Source organism: Sus scrofa, chromosome 1 (assembly GCF_054392235.1).
Source record: "Sus scrofa isolate SSC_HxYL_T2T_F1_AM1 chromosome 1, Sscrofa_HxYL_maternal_Yorkshire_Landrace_v2.0, whole genome shotgun sequence".
Taxonomy (NCBI): Eukaryota; Metazoa; Chordata; class Mammalia; order Artiodactyla; family Suidae; genus Sus; species Sus scrofa.
This window is the reverse complement of record NC_139383.1, coordinates 219,148,598-219,168,721: the sequence shown is the minus strand read 5'-3', so window position 1 is coordinate 219,168,721 and position 20,124 is coordinate 219,148,598. Positions and strand designations below refer to the sequence as shown.

The 20,124-nt window shown below is 35.3% G+C and overlaps 1 protein-coding gene across 13 annotated transcripts in view; it reads right to left on the bottom strand.

Annotated features, from left to right (window-relative positions):
• Nucleotides 1-20,124, bottom strand: part of NFIB (nuclear factor I B) — a 245,365-nt gene that overhangs the window by 41,573 nt on the left and 183,668 nt on the right. For all 13 annotated transcript variants that reach the window (XR_014821501.1, XR_014821502.1, XM_021063676.2 and 10 more), the window contains exon 7: nt 935-1,069. Coding sequence is in view for 11 of the 13 variants with exons in the window: in XM_021063676.2 (XP_020919335.1) it covers nt 935-1,069 (135 nt within the window). In the remaining 2 variants the exon portion in view is untranslated. The remainder of the gene's footprint in view (nt 1-934; nt 1,070-20,124) is intronic.

Here is a 20,124-nt window from a genome sequence, read left to right as displayed (position 1 = left end):
GCTAGGGATCAGATCCGAGTTGCCGCTGTGACCTACTTTGCAGCTGTAGCAATGCTGAATTTTTAACCCACTGTGTCAGCCCTGGGATCAAACCTGTGTCCGAGTCTTGCAGAGGCACAGTTGATGCCATTGGGCCATAATGGGAACTCCAAGAAGGGTTTCAGTATATAAGACAACTGTCAAAGAACAGTATCTCTTTTATATTTCTAATAAATTTTGCTCCCAAATAGGTAGTTAAAATATTGATTTTTGTATAGAAAATAACACCTATGTAAATAGTATTTATATGTCCTAATGCCTCTAGAAGCACTATAACCTCAGCAATATACTTGAAACTCTATCTTTCTCTTGGTGACATATATAGAATCCCAAAACTACAGCAAAGAGAACTACGTATTTTCTTACTTCTGGTGACTGCAATTTTTCCAACATAGGCAATTTAAAAATACATACATAGATGCTAGCTATTTATTTATTTATTTATTTTGTCTTTTTGCCTGTTTTTTCCCTTAGGGCCGCTCCTGCAGCTTATGGAGATTCCCAGGCTAGGGATCTAATCAGACACCGGCCTACACCAGAGCCACAGCAACGCGGGATCCGAGCTGCGTCTGCAACCTACACCACAGCTCACAGCAACGCCAGATCCTTAACCCACTGAGCAAGGCCAGGGATCGAACCTGCAACCTTATGGATCCTAGTCAGATTCGTTAACCACTGCGCCATGACAGACTCCCGTAGATGCTATTTAAGTGTGTAGTTTTAAGAGTCTTTTCTTGTATATTGATAAAACAATGTTTTGATCAGATTATGACTCTCCGTCTTTTGGTGATGAATATGAGGTCACGCTAGCTATAATTATAAAGTCTTGCTCCATCCCTGAGGGTATGGACTTGGCAAACAAGAGGGGGACTTATCTGTGCTTGAAATTCCTTACCACTGTGTGCAACTCCAGGTATTCCGGGATGGTGGTGCTGGGGGAAAGTGCTCAATCTTGGGGAAGAATCTTGCGGAGATGTAGAGCTGAACAATGGCTTTTCAGGCTTCTTCATAGTAGTCGGAGAAGACATATCTGCAAAGGAAGAGCAGAAAACCCAAGCTTTATGACTTTCTTAAGCTACACTGGCATAGTAAGAGATCTTGTTTTCCAACATTTTTTTATTTTGGTATTATTGGCTCTTGTACAAAATATATACCAAGGGTCAGAGACCCAGCTCTGCTGGAGCTTTGGAATATCTGTCAGAAACAATTTCCACTGAAGCTACTAACCCAAGGCTTCATTAAAAGTATCATCAGAATTATTCCTACAACTAAATAAATCTTGAACTTATGAACAACTGAGCCTCACATTTCCCTTGGTCCCTTGGTTCACATCAAGGTCTTTTTTACCTCAGCATGACATTCTTAGGGTTAAACAACTCAGGGGTTTGTCTCTAGACCCTCTGACTATGCTGTGAAAAAACAGAGGGAGAGCCTGGTGTACATGTGAGAAACAACCTTTGAGGATACTGGTAATCTATCACTGATTTCACATCTTTTATGGAAAACTCATTACTAGTTTAGCAAAAAATACCTGCCTTAATTTGCACATTCTGCAAATATTTACTAGGTTCTTCTATTTGGCAGGCAAAGGAAGGATGTTATGAAAAGTAAAAAGTAATTGCTGCTGTAGGGATATTCACTGTCGGGGAAGAGAAAAAATGATAAAGAGAAGATGACTGTCAACAGTCAAGAAGGAGGAAGTGTGTTGCAAGCAGAGGTATTGCAGTGTTTGCTGCTACTTCTTCAGCCTCACTGCACAGGGGCTTCCCTAGGTTAAGGACGGTGCCCCGAGGGGTGCCATGTTTACTTTTTTTTTTTTTTTTTTTTTTTTTTGCTTTTTAGGTCTGCACCTGCAGCATATGGAAGTTCCCAGGTGAGGGGCACAACTGGAGCTGCAGCTGCCTACTTATGCCACAGTCACAGCATCATGGGATCCAAGACTCGTCTGAGACCTACACCACAGCTCACAGCAATGCTGGATCCTTAACCCACTGAGCAAGGCAAGTGATCGAACATGCGTCCTCATAGATACTAGTTGGGTTCACTACCGCCGAGCCACAAATGGGAACTCCCGGCACCATGTTTAAATGGTGGATGGGCATGACATTCCCAGAAGTAGGAAGTGTTCTGAAGAAGGGGGGCATAAAATGTGTAAGTAATACAAGTAGTCTTTGCAGTGGTGAAGTTCAAAGATGAAGGAGGGAATGAACAGTTGGCAGGACCCACACAATGAAGGGTCATTGATGTATAAATGTCCGAATGTTTACCCTGATAAGAAAACACTATTGATGGGTGAAATACAATCATATTTGCAGTGTAGAGCAATCCCTCCAGAAACTACATGGAGGATGAATTAGTCAAAATAAAGCCAGTCATCCTGGATACTACTGAAGAAGATAAATTAATTAGTAATTCATTCCCTAGATTTGACTGAAGGTCTCCTTTATGCCAGACTCTGCGCTAGTTGCTGAGGACACAGTGTCAACTTGATTTGGCTTCAGACCCTATAAAAACCTTGAAATCTAGAGAGCGGACACAGACAAGTTTTTATAAAACAGTATAAAAAGTGCTATGATAGGAGAACTATTTAGGGCTTCATTCATTCACTCATTCCACAAATATTTAATACTGCTAAAAGACAGATCATGGTACTTTACTTAAGAGTGTAGATAGAGCTAATGTAATAAAAGATACATCAACAGAATTAGCCCACTTTAATTAGTAACTGATGTAGAAAGTCATCATGGGGTGACCAGGTGACTATACCATGCAGTGAGTTGGCACTGGAAATTCAGAAAGAAACTCCAGTTGATAAGGAGAGATATGCCCTTTTTCAACACCTGAGTTATGTTTATTTTTATAGAGGTCTATATATGTGCAGTCAAAGTTTCAAAATCATATGAGCAATGATGTTTATAGTCCCATTATAAAAAATTTTAAATATAGACAGACGTAGACAGAATAGTAATAGATTCTTCTCAGGTACTCATCATCTGGCTTCTTTAATTATTCAACTACTTCATCTTTACTCCACCTATACTCCCTCTCTCTGAACTACGTTGAAGCAAATCCTAGACATTATATAATGTCACCTATAAATATTTCGGTTCATATCTCTAAAAAAGATGAACATTGTATTAAAAGAAAAAAATCTAAAACTTTATCACACATAAATATATATAGAACTTGCATTTTTTCCCCTTTTTTTGCTACCCCACAGCATGTGGAGTTCCCAGGCTAGGGATCAGATCCAAGCCACAGTTGTGACCTGTGCCACAGCTGCAGCAACGCAGGATCCTTAACCCATGGTGCTGGGTTGTGGATCAAACCTGTGTTCTGGTGCTGCAGAGACACCACAGATCCCACTGCACTGTAGCAGGAATTCCACAACTTGCATTTTTAATTAATAACTTTTTGACATGAGAAAAAGACTTCATGGTGTTATTAATACAAGAAACTAGTTATGACTGTTGCACCATTTTAAAAATTACCTAAGCTCTGGAAAAGGTATGTAATAAAATTAAATACATGTTTGCAGCATATTGGCATGTAAAGAATGGACGTGTTACTGTAATCACAGTAAACATCATAGTCTATGAAAAAAGAAAGGTGTATTTGTAGCCATAAGCTACAATTTATGACTAAATGGCTGTCACTAACCTATCAGGATGTTGATGAGTCAGTGAACCATCTCCTTATATCTTTCTCAAAAAGAAAACAAAGAAATTATTAATGAAACCACAGCTATTAATGCTGCTACCAAAAAAGAGAACATTTAAAAACCATTTAAAAATAGACAAAGAAGGTTCATTGAAGCTAAGGTACCTTGAAAATGCCAAAAATAATACTTGATTTCACTGAAGAGCTATGTGATTTTTAAAGGTAATCCTATAAATATAGGTTTTTGACCTGCTGTAATTTAACCATAGATATATACATTGTTAGAGAAGGAAAGAACCTCTATTCCATCCCACATTTTATAGATGATGTAATAAGTTTCCATTCCAAATTTTTAATTTAAAATTAACTCTTAGAAAAAGAAACTGGTAAGTTTCTACTGACACTCTTAGGCTTTACCTGTACTTAAATATAAGTTTCAAATAAAATTAACTTGGGCAAATCAGTTCCTAAAGACTCCACATTATAAGTAATAAAGCATGTATACTGTGTGTCATTTAAAAACAATTGAATATGACCAGAGTTTGGGAAGCAGCATGAGTATCATTCTAGTTATGTCATTTCTGGAAAAGATAAACCAAGGCTATTGCAACTACTACAACTATTTCAGAATTTTCATTAAACCCAGGCGAATTCACATGAGTCTCTTTTCATGAAGGCCACATAAATCAAGGGTGTTTGTATAGAGAAGTTCAACAATATAAGTGATTATGTAATTTTTGAGAAATGAAGCCTTTGCAATTTCTTAGTCAAAATGATACACTTGGCTTTACTGGGTTATTATTATAAGTCCATTAATTTTTCTAGTGTTCTTTAAGCCTACACTAAATAATAATGGTACCTTCATGTTCAAAACACACAGAGGAATTACAGAGGCCAACACAGCAGAAACAAAACAAAATTTACTCTTCAAATCGTAAAAGGGACCACAAATTGTCTTTCCCTTAAATAACAAAATTAACTTAAAATAAGTAAAAATAAGAATGGGAAGGTCCACTGTCTATATTGAGACAATTTTTTTAGAAACAGATGAAGGGAGTTCCCGTCGTGGCGCAGTGGTTAACGAATCCGACTAGGAACCATGAGGTTGCGGGTTCGGTCCCTGCCCTTGCTCAGTGGGTTAACGATCCAGCGTTGCCGTAGCTGTGGTGTAGGTTGCAGACGCGGCTCGGATCCCGCGTTGCTGTGGCTCTGGCGTAGGCCGGTTGCTACAGCTCCGATTAGACCCCTAGCCTGGGAACCTCCATATGCCGCGGGAGCGGCCCAAGAAATAGCAACAACAACAAAAAGACAAAAAAGACAAAAAAAAAAAAAAAAAAAAAAAAGAAACAGATGAAGAATGACAGTATTTGAAAGTAGGCTTAACTGCCTTCATTTTCTCTCTAAACGAAATTAATCTTGGGCTCATGAATCAATAAAGATCTCCTGGTATACAGATGTACAAGGCACTATGCTAAGTACTTAAGGGGGGATGCAAAATGAACCCCCTACCCCGTTTCAAAGAAAAAAACCTCTCTAGCCTAAAGAGAGAACACAAATAAAAAGTCAATTATCTGGGAGAAGTAAGGGTAGAGTTTCTAGCTATTACATTTTAAGCACAAATCAAACTTGCATTGTTTTTATTTTAATTTTATTTTGAATGTCTGCAGTCCAACAGACCTCATGCCAAACTGAAAAATGATATTGTTTCTATTTTTAATGTTCTCATTTGCTACAGAAAAAAAAGAATGTTTGAGGAATGGATATATAGGAAAGATGGTTTTAAGTGACCTTTCTGTGGAGAAAAACAAATGTCATGCTTTTCACAGTCTAATGGCCCTCAAGCAGGAAGAACCAGGCATAAAAAGATTAAGTTGAAAGAAAGTTGAATAATAATAATGCTGAATAATATATAAATAGATAATACATTGAATAATAATACATACACATTAATGCATAAGTTAAATAATACATGAAATAAAGAAGCTGAAGAGAGAAGCAAGATGATATGAAAAGGATTAGGTGGTGGGCAGGATGCAGAAGCTGCTGGTGGCAGATGAAGGGAAGCAAAAAGAAGAGTAAAGGCTTGAAATCAGACAAATTTCAAGTTGATTTAGAAAGGAGGAAGTTCCCTTCATGGCTCAGAGGTTAACAAACCCAACTAGGAACCACGGAGCTTTGGGTTCAATCCCTGGCCTCACTCAGTGGGTTAAGGATCTGGGGTTGCCATGAGCTTCAGTGTAGGCCACAAACACCACTTGGATCCTGCTTTGCTGTGGCTGTGGTGTAGGCTGGCAGCTGCAGCTCTGATTAGACCCCTGGCCTAGGAACTTCCATATGCCACAATTGTGGCCTTAAAAAGCATTAAAAAAAAAAAAAAAGGAAACAAATATTTAAGAATTGATTTCAGAAGGGAAAACTATCCAAAACCTCTGTTCTTCTTTGTTCTCCAACAAGCCCCAGGTGATTTGTACCTGGTTAAATCAAGAATGTCCTGTCCATTCTCTTTCTTAAGCATACCTCATCAGAGTTCAACATATAAGCAGTAGTTGGAATCATCTCTTTCAAATGATACCTTTTTCATTTTAAGATCTGGCATGGTACCACATTGTTCCTTATCACTATATTTTATTTAAATTTTAACTAATTTGTTTATGGCTTCCTGGAGAAGGAAGAGGCTAGGAGGAAGGTGCTTCTAACTCTGTGCCTTTCCTTGGGTAAGAAAATCCCTTAAAATTATTTCTTTCTGCTCTCTTATTCCATAGATAGAACAATATTTACCCATTGAAACAACTTAATTCATTTTCTCTTTAAGCTGTCCTAAAGAACTATGGAAGTCTAGCTTTCCTTAAAGATCTTGTATCTGTGCCTTGTATTACTTGATGGCTGCTGTTTCATTATTGTTTTGTGCTCATTATATCCATGGAATCATACATCTAAGTATGTATATAAATATACGCTTTTTTTTTTTTTAAAGCTGACGAATGGCTTACCTCCTACAGAAGAGGATTTTATCAAGGACACACACACACAAAATGTGGAGGCTGGAAGATTATGCTACTCAGGAAGAGAATTTTTAAAAATATAGGATTAAAAGAAGGTGGAAGAGGTAGAGCAGACACTGTGTTTAGGCAGTTTATTTTAGAATCTCTTGCATGTGAAGGAAGTTATCTGGTGCAATGATAACTAGAAGTATAGGATGAGTAAAATAACCATAGTCAATCTATCTTAAAATGCATGATGCATAAAAGAGATCACATCAGATCAGGAGGAACTGAATGTAACACAAAGAGAGCATACAAAAGCAGTTACTGAGTTTCTAACACATGTGAGAAACTAAGGCAAGGCATAAAGTTCAAGATGTTAAACAAGACCACCTGCTCTCTGTCCTGGTGATGCTTATAGTTCAGCATAGAGGACAAAAATTAAATATAAAAATTCATTAAATAATTGCAAGTGTGATAATACTGAACTATAGAAAGGATTCTTCTTTTTTTTAAAGGAGATTCAGATTGATGGTGTTCATCTTCAGTGTCTACACCCGTATGTAGATTTATAATTGGATAATTAGCCATGGGTTTAGAAACCAATTGTATAGTTAAATACAGAATAAAAGATTACCATGTAAGAAAAAGTTCAAGTAGGCTACTTATATAAGTGGCTTCATTTAGGCTTAAGCATACTTTTAAATAAGTCTTTTGCAAAAAACCAGTTATCACATGATTTTTACTAGCCATACTATCATTTTTTGGAGCACTCTGACAGACATACTTCCTAAGCCCTGATGTGTCATTCATTTCACAGCATCACTTCAAAGACATAGAGGCTTAAGCAAATAAAGAGTTAGATCAGCTCATCTCCCAACAAGGTAATTTCATCTACAAAGGAAGAGCGTTGCTGTGAAACCCAGCGTATGTACTCGACTACGGCAGCCTGCACAAATGGCGCTCCAGATGTATATCTGTTCAAGTCAGCCCAAGGCAACAATTTTGATCAATTCTAATGTGATAAAATGCTGCAGGGAAAGTGTGCAGAAACGTGTTTACGTCAGCCCTTAATTAAACTGTTGTTCACTTCCAAAGAACCTTAGGAAACACTAATGAGACATGAGTTTTGGCAATTTCTTCATCAAAGCAAAGACCCCTTCCTCAGTCTGTAGCAGCCTGTCATCCAAGTCGCTCCCGGGATAAATGTCACATGGCACTCCAATCAGTTAGCCACCTGTTAGTAGAACTTCACTGAAGTCAACTAGTGATCTAGGGCAAGCTCAAACAGCCACCTCAACACCTGCCTGTCTGGGACACCTGCTCCTTTTTCACATATAGCAGAGCAATATGTTAGCTTTTCCAATATGCTTCAGTAGATTAAGGTTACAAATCGAATTCCTATTATCTCATAGAAAACACATAATTTTCTTTAAAAAAAAATTCCTACTCTTCTTCCATATACAACACAATTTATGATTTGAAGTCAACTATGTAAGAGCATGCAAGAATTCTTGAATTTCTATGAAGCTTCTTTTCAGCACAACATAACACTAAATTAAAATACATTAACTGTTTCATTCCTATGACTTAGAAAAACATCTATCTAGTTGACAAAGAAACAAATTGCCTCCAAATCTTTTAAAATTCCAATCCTTTTACATATTTCTGAGTTGCCTTTCTGATCTACACACCATACTCATGAACAAGTCTAAATGAACACTCTGGATACAGGCCACCACTTGCTGACTTCTCCTACTTTCTAGTATCTAATGTTGGGGTATATTTTATTACAAGGTGCTTAAAAAGCTGTCATCATTGTTTAAATGTCTTCCTTATTTTCCACATTGTCAAGCTGCTGAACAGATGCTACAGGACCCTCTTTTTGCAGAAAAAAAACTCAGGGTGCAATGAAACTTTGGCCCTTTGGTAGGAGCATGACAGAGACCAAAGAAGAAAAGTGTATATGTGAGAACGTCTAGGTAAACTCCAGTGACTGGATTTGACAAGATTATAGTCTGTTGACAAGTCTTACTAAGTTAATACCCCTCATAGTTTTCAAGATTTCTTTATCTTTTACAAGTTTTAGACTTCTATAGATTTCTGAAGAGTTTTATAGATACCCCAAAGCTCAGGATATTAGAAAATCTCTTTGGAGAGCAAACTCGTTGGAAGAAGGCAAAGGTTGTCAACAATCCATTACTCCATTGAAACCCTGTCAAGCAATACAAAATGCAGAGTGAAAAATGAACATTAGCTAAATTGGGGAGGCTCTGCTTTCCATTAGAACATTGGGGTGAAAGCGGGATGACAACATGGAAAGGGATGACCCACTTGTATAAAATAATAATGCTATTTATAATAAATGAGATAATAAATGAGAGGCTACCAAATCTGCTGCATGGGACGAATTTGAGAGCTAGAAATCTGATACTTTTACTTCAGGCCATAAATCCAGTCAGTCCTGAGAAAAGGAAACAGCTTGGGCTCTGTGCCCAGAGGACAAGGAGAACGCAGGGAAGGTGACTCTACCAGCTGAACGCTGAAGGGGGCCAAGATTGCTCTTCCCCTGTTTCTGCCTTGGGGGAAATCGTGTTGAGGAGAGGAAACCTTAGAGGTTTATCTATAAACTCTATACATGCTATGTAAAATACTGCAATGATCAAGCACAAAAGATCCCAGCCCAGAGCTCTGACGTTCTTATTTCTGCTGTTTCCCGGGGAAGAACCACACAGACCCGTACTTTTAACAAGTTTCACCTACAGGAGGAGTTCCTGTCATGGCTCAGCAGAAACGAATTTGACTAGCATCCATGAGGACACAGGTTTGATCCCTGGCCTCGCTTAGTGGGTTAAGGTTCCAGCATTGGGGTGAGCTATGGTGTAGGTTGCAGATGCAGCTTGGATCTGGCGTTGCTGTGCCTGTGGTGTAGGCCGGTGGCTATAGTTCTGATTCGACCGCTAGCCTGGGAGCTTCCATATGCCGTGGGTATGACCCTAAAAAGACAGAAAAAAAATAAAAATTAAAATAATAAGTTTCACCTTCAGACAAAGGATGGATGTGGGGAAATACCCTGAGGGAGTAAGTGCCCTTGAGGAAAAGAAAGGAGAGAGACCATGTAGGTGTCTTTACTTGAAAGCTTTGCATGTTCGCTGAAGGACCCTCTTCAATTCCCAATTTCCTTCACAATAAAATGGGGCTATCCTGGCTCCCAGGAAGAAAAGATGTACTTTGCTACCCAATGGTTTAAATGGATATAAATGACAGAAAAGAGTTTTTTCATGCGTAGAACCACAAAATCACAGAGACACTATTCCTTAAATATATTTCAGAGGACATGCTTCAAAAATCACTTATAGAGCCATGTGATATGTTTATATATAGTAGTGGAGTGAAATAAAACACTCAGGCACTGCTAGTGGGAATGTAAATTGATAGGACCTTTTCAGATTCTGTGCCAATATTTACCAAAAACCTTAGAAATGGACATAATGTTTAACTCAGTAATTCCACAGTGGGTACGTATTTATGCCTTTAACAAAATTTGATTGAGCATCTATTTGGTGACTTGGTGCCAGGGAGTATGCTAGGTACTGGGGACAGTGTATCAAACTAGATAGGAATAAAATAATCAGATTTAAGTATAAAGAGTTGTATGCAATGATGTTCACTGAATATTTATTATATAAAAACTTGGAAACTACCTAAACATCCATGAAGAAGACATTTAAAAATGTATAGCATAGCCAAAGGGTGGCATATCATACAGTCATTATAAAATGGAAACTGAATAACATTATAAGATGGAACCTGAATGAGATGGAAATTGAATAAAATGGAAACTGAATAATAATGTGCTATCATATTATAAATAAAAGGCCACCAAAAAGAAAATAAATAGCATATATTATATAAGCCCAATTTAATGCAAAATTTTGACTTGAAATAGAAAATGCAAGATGTGTAAAGAAAAAATACATGTAAAATAGACTGGCATATGCTATGTCCAAATGTTAACATGAGTTATCTCTATGTGAAAGGACTACAGGTGATTTTTATTTTCTTAATTTTTTCAACAGTTTGTTTTTCCAAATCCTCCACAAACAATTTTTAATTCTATAATATAAAATGGTAAAGCACATATTTTGGGAAAAATTACTGCCTGTAGCTCCACAGAATATTATAAATAGTTCCCAATGATGGGTTGACAATACTGGAAATGATACTGTGCCAAATATTACACTATAAGAAGGAAATGCCACATTGGTCTCAGGTATTGGAGGTTGCAAAAATGTAAAATGAAATACTTCAATGTAACATTTGCAATTTAGTTAGCTAAAGGCAAAACAATATATTTTTGAGAATGTAAGTGAAAAGAAATCTCTGAATATCTGCTTCAAAGGACTCTTCTAGATGTAAAATCTTAGGATTCTGTGGCAAATGTGAGTAAGTCCTTCCCACACACTCCAAGTTAACAAAAAGCTCTGAATGTTATGACAAGACATATGGACATAATCCCACTACAGTAATTTGATGATGATGCCAGATGATTCAAAAAATAATTAGCTGCCATGTTAAGAAAGTCTCGCTCTCTCTTTCTCTGTGTGTGTGTACGTGTATATATATATACACATATATATATGCTTATCACACTTTGGAAAATCGGCAAGCTACATTAAGAGGAGATAAGATATCATCAATTAGATTTCTCATCCTTTTTCTAAGGAAATCAGTTCTTTTTCAAAGGAGAAAATAGAAAGTATGGTAGATTTTGTATTAAATATATGAAAATTATTACTTTAATCTTTGAGTTATTTAATCTTAACTACACTTGAGCATATTATTTATCCTTTTAAATCCCTCCATATTGCATATTCCAACCCAAGCACAGCAAGGAGCATGTTACTACAAGTTTCTGTTTATCACAGTTCTATTAAAAAAAAGTCTCCAGGCTACACCTACACCCAATACCAAGTTAAAGCTCAAACTCCTTCAAAGCTCACAAACACCTTCCTGAGACATTATTTTTAAAAAAAATGCCTTGAATAATGAAGAGGAATGCTAAAAGAGTGAACACAAATAAATGAAAACTTATTCTTTAAAAGCATTTCAAAATACTTTTATCCATTAAGCCATTTCATTTTAACAGACAATGACAAAGTGTCTTGAGTAATGTCAGAAAACCTAATTTGAAAGGAGGAAAAACACCAAACAATTATGCAGGATTTAGAGCATATTTTAGATGCTTATTAAATGTTGGCATAGGTAAGCAGCTGTTATTCGCTATGCCTCTGGGGAGAACCTCTTGGCCATAGAAGCTTATTAGTGTTAAGCATCTGAAAGCCATGGACTATAAAATAAAATCAATACTGTAACCTTAACTGTAAAAGTCAGAAAGATACTGGAAGAGTTCTAATTTAACAAGATTACAGATGACTTTTTAGAGAACATTTGGGGAAAAGCCATGCATTTAGAAACATTTATGCTACAAGACATCTCAAGGTTTAGGTTGTTACTAATGCTGTTATTATACACCCTGGTAATGGTTAGGGTTGATTTTACTGATGTGTTACTTTAGTGAATTTACAGTAAAGCCTAGAAATGATCTGGAACTTATTTCAAATAAAGTCATTAAACTGAGGTAGCAAACTAATTGCTTAGGAACAATTATGATTTGATGTGGTTTAGTGTAGCAGACAAAAAAAATGATGAAAATTTTAAGGTAGCCACTTTAGCAGCTCAATGCAAATATGATTGCTCTCCACAATACTCCATTTCTCTTAATGGAAAAGTAGTCAAAATGGGTATAAATTGTAGTGTTGAAGTTTAACCTAAATCTATATTTTTCTTTTAACAGATATAAATGAAGAAAAAAGGAACATCCTGTCAATGAAATGACTATGATGGCATATTTATTATCCTAATGGTTTTAGAAATCACGTGAAATTGATCAGTAACGAAACCTCTATTTAGTAATGGACCAATTACATTTGTGAGATAATGTCAATGAAACAGAATATTGTCACAGGATAATGGTCTCCTATTGCTACATCTCTACTCATTTAGAGAAAATAAATGTTGCCGTCTGGCTGAGTCATTTATTTTCAAAGAAGGAGACACTGATCCCATAACAAGGTTCTGTTATAATAACTCAATCTCTCTCAATCATTTGTTGTACCAGAATGGTGCAGGACAGGGCATGTATTTGTAAGAATGGCACATTCCTCAGCTATAAGGCAAAACATATGATGCCTCCAAGCACCTAAACAGCCCAATTATCATGTTATTCAACAAGAGGATTTAACATAAACACTTAAAAATAATTTAGGAAATGGAAAACCTTTGGATTTTTCATAAAAATCCAGGTTAATGAAAGCTTAAAACTCAAGTGTTGAAGATCTATAAAGTCTGACTTCCATTATTATTATTATTTTTTTTTTTTTTTGACTTTTGTTCTTTTAGGGCCACACCTGCAGCCTATGGAGGTTTCCAGGCTAGGGGTCGAATCGGAGCTGTAGCTGCCAGCCTACACCAGAGCCACAGCAACACCAGATCTGAGCCGCATCTGCGACCTACACCACAGCTCATGGCAACACCGGATCCTTAACCCACTGAACGAGGCCAGGGATCAAACCCGCAATCTCATGCTTCCTAGTTGGATTCATTTCTGCTGCGCCACGACGGGAACTCCTGACTTCCATCATTTTAATATCTAGAATGTTGGAATGCCAAGGAATCTTAGTGTTGTTATCTTCGTTATATTACAGATAAGAAAACTCAAAATTTACTGTCATTAAATATTGATGTGGTCTAAGTCCACACCAGTATATATAGTGTCCTGATCACCATTGTACTGCTCTAGGGATAAGGCAAAAATTTAGAATAGAAAAGAAAAAAAATATATATACAACAATAAGTTTGTAATCAATCTTTATATTGTGACATATAGAGTTCATCTTAAACTGGATGTATATCACACACCTCTACTAAAGACATCTAGACTTTAAGATTATTTATTAACATCTTATTATTAAAAGGATATTAGATTGATAACCTGAGTCCAGCCAGCCTAGGGACTGCACTCATGAGTCCCTGGAGTCTGTGAACCCTTCAGATACTATGTGTATTTATCTGCATTGAAGTTTCATGTGTGCTAGAAAAAAAGTGTCATAGAGGTTTTGTAACTGGTTTGCAAAAACCATGAACATAGCATGACAAGCAGTTATTTGGGAGGCAGTGTACACAGCAATAATGAGCATAGGTTCTGCAGCTAAACAGACAATAGCTCTGACTCTACCTCTGCTACTTATTATCTGTGTGTCTCTGTCAAATTTCCTAAGCACTGGAGTGATGAATTTAATGAGCTGCAAAATGTTTGTTTTTAAACAGGGTTGAAAAGAAAAAATATATGTAAAGTCTCAGGTCACTCCAAAAAAGGAATGAGCGCCTGATAAATGATAGCCACAAATGGTTTTCCTCATTTACATGTACTTGTTGAACAAATCTTTTTCAAAATTTTAAATTTATGTGGTTTCTTCAACAAATAAATGATATAGAAAAGAAGTAAATATAAAAATAGTTACCATAACCATTAGAGTTCAATACAACTATAATACAGGTTTGCATTGTTGAAAATACAAATATGGTAAATGGATCTTCATTTTAAATAAAACATCCTATAAGATATTCTAGGGATATGCACATGGGTTTCACAGAATATATTAAAGAATTATTGTTATTTTATTAATTTGATAATGTATTGGGTTGTGTTAAAAAAAGTCATTATTTATTAAAACATAAGTATTTACAAGTAAAAGGACACAATGTCTGGAATGTACTTCAAAATATTTAAAAAACTGAGAGATAGTAAATGTAACAAGATTGGAAAAATATTGATAATATTTAAAGCTGAAAAATGGGATATGGAAGTTCACTTTATGACTCTTTCTACTTTTGACATTTTTCATAACAAAAAGCTTATGAAAACTGAAAAAAATCATGCTTAAATATTCACTCCAAACCAGTTCTTCTCCACATGTGTCCATCAAAAGCACTCATATCTCCAATTTTTTTAGCTCAAAAACTTAATCATGGCACAAATATTAAGAGGTAGATTTTTTTTAAAAGGTATACATTTTACCATCCTCAAATTTTATTTGGACAATTCTTCTAGAACTGAAAACTCATAAATTTATCTCTCCTCTCATTTGAGTTCTAAAAGGTCTAAAAGAATCTTCCATGAAGCTCCTTAGATCCATCTGTCAAGACTTATTAAGCAGTGTTCAAATTTTCCTAGTCCATTTCTCCCTATGTAGGTAATTTTATATATATTGATTCTCCAGGTAGGTTGCACAATAATGGAAAAAACAAATTAGCCTTTGAAAAGAAGAACTAGATTCTGCTATTAATTATCAGGACATTGTGGATGAGACAGTTTCTCAGATACGTTGATTGCTCAGACATAAAATAAGGAGCTTGAACTATGTCTCCCTAAGGGTTCTCATAATCTGGCTTCTATCCCTGAAAAATCAACTTCTTATTGTATATGAGTTTGGTAGTATATTAACTCAAAAGAAACTGGCTTTCCAAAGTACTTCAAAATAAATTTAAACACGAAATCAGTGCACGCATGGATCTGAAGTAAAACCTTTTACCACTCCAAGAAACTTGGCATGGCCCACTATGCGAAGCACACTGTCTCCCATGGCTTTTCCACTTTCCTAATTCAGGGAGTGTTCTACCAATTTCGATATCCAGCGTTCAACAGGAAGTTGTTCATTTTTTTCAAACTAATTATTCATGGTGAGTTTTTTTTTTTTTTTTTTCTGCAAGATGCTATATTTTCAAATCGTTGAGGCTCCAGAGTACAGAAATCTGAGTATCACTTTTTCCAGTAAAATAGTACTGGCTATTCCACCATGTACACCGGTTTCTGCCTCATCCAAAATGCTTTTCCTGATTAGAACACATGAAAGGAGCACAGACATCTATAGTTCAGGAGGCAATGTAAGGAATTCTGATGAAGGCCTTCACCAACAATATACTGTTTTCCTTTCTGTTTGTAAGATGCTCATAATGTGATTTTCCAACTACAGCAGGGTAGCTAAGGAAGATGAACTACACTGTGATGATGGCAGTCCATTTGCCCTCCAATGACAGGAGGATACATTGAGATTCACTCTAAGTTCTACAAAAACAGTTCTTGACTGTTTTTTATCTTTTAATAATAAGTTAAACAAACAAACAAAAAAACCACCCTAAGAAATGTGTGTAAACACTCAAATCATCTCTTCCCCATGTATCTATCAAAAGCACTGCTATCTTTGATTTGGTCTGGTTTGAAATCTGATTATTTGAACATATGACATTTAATACTTGTGATACGAACTCTAGGAATGGAAGGAATTGTTGGTGTTCTAGCTGGTCCCCAAAAGGAGCTTAAATATTCTTCCAGGAAATTATTAAGCTCTTTCCCTGCCATTTTCTAGGACTTATTTAATATTGGTAGTTATTCAACTATTTGTGAAAGCTGCTCATTTACTCAGTTTTCATAGTTCTAGAAAAATCTTGAGATTTTATCTTTCATCAGACTATAGTTTGGGCTACAGTGCTGTTTTCCAATGTTTGAACATAGGATAAATTCTCTGTATTGATTCTTCGATGGAAAAAAAAAGGTTCTGATGTCACAAATTTAATAAATATATTCAATGAATATCCACTCATGGATATTCACTTCCACAGGAATACAGGAGTATATTAAATATTTTACAAACTCATGAATTACAAAAGTCTAAATATTAGTTTAAAACATCGATCTTGCTGTATAGCACTGGGAACTATATCTAGTCACTTATGATGGAGTATGATGTGAAAAAAAAGAATGTATACATGTATGTGTGACTGGGTCACCTTGCTGTACAGTAGAAAACTGAAAGAACACTGTAAACAAGCTATAATAGAAAAAAATAAAAATCCATATCAAAAAAAAAAAAACTTTTTTTCCAAACTTAGTTAAATGCTCTTGTGTCTAGTATATATATTAACTTTTTTTTTTTTTTTTTTTTTTTTTGCTTTTTAGGGCACATGTGGCATTTGGAAGTTCCCAGGCTAGGGGTTGAATCTGAGCTGTAGCTGCTGGCTTAGGCCACAGCCACAGCAATGCAGGATTCGAGCTGTGTCAGCGACCCTGCACGGCAGCTCATGGCAACACTGGATCTTTAACCCACTGAGCAGGGCCAAGGATCAAACCGGCATCCCCATGGATACTACTTGGGTTCGTTACTAATGAGCCACAACAGGAACTCCTGTTAACATTTTTAAAATTCACATTAGGAAAGGCTGGCCTCTGATTCTGGCTCTATCAATGTCGCCACACTACTGACTGTTACTTATTTCCCATACTTGATTAAACTCATGATACTAAGCTGACATTATTTCTCTTTAGCCTTCAGTGTTCCCTTGAGCCCTTACACTTAATTCATTGGATATTTAATACCATATCCTTACAGAACTCTATAAAGTGCAAATTGAAATTTAGTAACAACATATAAGACTCTTACTAATGAGAACATTTACAAAATTATCACAAATAAATCTCTAAGGCTTGGAAATATATGAAAACTTCAAAAAGACTAGCTGAAGAGACTTATTTGTATGACAGAACTGTAAATTTTTATAAATAGTGTTTTTCTTCTAGTACCTACAATAACCAGAACATGACGCCTAAATGTTGCCTATTTGAGAATCCAGTATAAATTTTTAAGCTACCCTTAAAAGTATAATTACATAACAACATACCTCTAAGCAGTGCTAGTTTTTGCTAACATACTGATTTATTGATTTTTCTGTAAAGATTTATTTCTCATAATGTTTAAAAGTAAGCTTGGGCATGGAGACAGTTCCCTCATAATCTGATTTATGTTATTTATTCTCTGTGAAGCAACTTTTTCATAAATATTTTTCTGTTCAGCAGGAAAGGGCTAGAAACTTAATTTATTCATATTTATGTGTTCAATGCCTAGAGAAATTCCTGGTAAATAATAGGCATTTGGTAAATGTTAGTTCAGTTCAATTATCTCAAATTCTAAATGTGTAGGAATTAATAAAATTTTACTGCATTAAAAGTCTTTGAATTTACATTTTATCTAAGATTACTAGTTGTTTAAATACTCATCAGACTGAGAAGCTATTAAATTTTCCATTTAGAGAGCCCAGCTGTGTATTACAAATATATTTACCATATCAATAAATGTCTACTAAATAGTGTTTTAGGAGTTTTATATTCAGGCTTAGATGAATCGGTGACTATTAGCATGGCAGTGGCAAAGTGATATTGTTAAAGAATTGTTTCAAATTCTCAAGCATATCATTTATTAGTCTGTTAAATTCCCAGACATTAAAATACAACAAGCTTTAATTCCATGAAAGTAATTTAAATTAGAGTATAAACCAAGACCTGTCTGTCTTTTCCTTTCTATATCAGAAATTATAAAGGATTACTTCAAAGGAAGTACATCACTGAGGAAGTGAATCTGTGAATTGGCTCAGATGGAAGAAAAAAATTCTGGTAGACAAGTTTTGAGAATTTTTTTATGGGGTAAGTATTAGAACAATAAAAGAAAATTTTCAACTTGCAAATTAATAAGCTAACCTGGTTCTATTAACTTAACCATTAAAATCTTAAATGATGGACAGCAACATCCAACAAACAAAATTTTCAACAGAGATAGAAGCAGTCACAAAGTTTAACACTAGGGAATTCATAGAAGAGACTAAGCAAGAAAAAATAATCTAGAATCTAGAAAAAGAATGTAATAGCAGCTGTATATCCCCTTGTTAGTGGCCCAGTTATCTTCTTTCTTCCTTTATAAATAAAAACATATAAAGTTAAAATATAAATATTATATAATATAGAGCTAACAAATTTAATGTCCACCACTATTCATTAGAAGAAATTTAAGCAATTACAAAAATTCCTACTAAATATTTAACGCTATTAAATGGTGTTTAGATTTTAAACGTTAATGTCTACATTCTATAAAATTAAAAATTATCATTCTTTTATGACCAATAAATTAAAGCTTCTTTGCATTCTGAAAAGAGAAGACATATAATTTTGTTTATAATATGTTAAAATAAAAACACTTTCTTCATTAAATTATTGACAACTACATGAACATCTGCAATTGCATGAATCTAGATTTTGTATTAAAATTTGCCTAATTTTTTTAAGGAAATGACTAATAATTTGGTTATACTATAGCCTTTATTTTTACCTACTGGACTAAATCTCAATGGCTTAGGCTGGTGGTTCACATTATAAGGGAAGGTGAAATGGCACATATTGTTCATAATTTTGTTATCTTTGGTTCTCATATTTCAAAAATCATTTTTTTATGATAAGAGTAGATTTGAATGCAAAGTTAACACTAACAGAACAAGGCAGAGGCAGGAAAAAATTATTTGTAAATTTTAAACACATCCTCCAGTTATAAACACAAGTATATTTAAAGCAACCAATAAGGAGTTATTGAGAACCAATTAGCGCAAGGGTTTGTGGGAGCACAAATGTCAAACATATACTAAGGCCACTGTGATATCCAGGGGTACTCAAATGTCCTTTAGAAAATGCCCTTCACAACAGACAAGTGTGTCTAAAGAACATTTGAAGATGGACAAGCACTACCGTGGGGCATTTTATTCTGCAAATTTAAAGAAAGCAATTTTCATAGAACAAAAAGACTGCATTTGACTTAGCAAATTTATAAAGATAGTACTGTACTGCCCTCATTTTTTTCATTGTAGTTGAAGTCTTCTTCCCACAATGGCTTTTTGTGCACATTACAAAATTTTCAGGGTCTTCAGAATTAAAGTGTCAGACTTTTTTTTAAAGCACACTTGAGCTTGGATCACTCTTCCTTATTCTTCATATAATATGCCTTTACAGACTTCTCTAATAATTCTAGTCGTCGTGACAAAAGAAAATCACCAAGACAATACAATGATTCTACAAAGAGAGAGAATGACAGTTTCCCTTCTACTTTTCAAAAATGTTTTATAATATGATTTGAGATTGGCTTTATTCAATAGGCTGAAAGAGGAATCAATGCTTATAAAGTGACACTCTCTATAATAAAGAACACCTACACTTCTGAACAACGCATCCATTCCCACCCATTCACAATGTTATTATTATTATCATTAGAATCTTTCCCAGAACAATTTTTGAATGGTGAAAATATGGCTTTGTTTAGAAAAAACTGACAATGTCAGTAAAACACTCAATACAATATAAAGGGTTGAGGGTTTTGCTTTTATTCTCACTTCTGCAAGTCTGGTGAAGTTCCTGTTACTTTTTGCCTTTGCTAATGAGACTGGCGTCCTGCCCATCAATGGTTCATGTATCCAACAGATATTTGTTTGCCCCTACTATGCATCGAGTGTC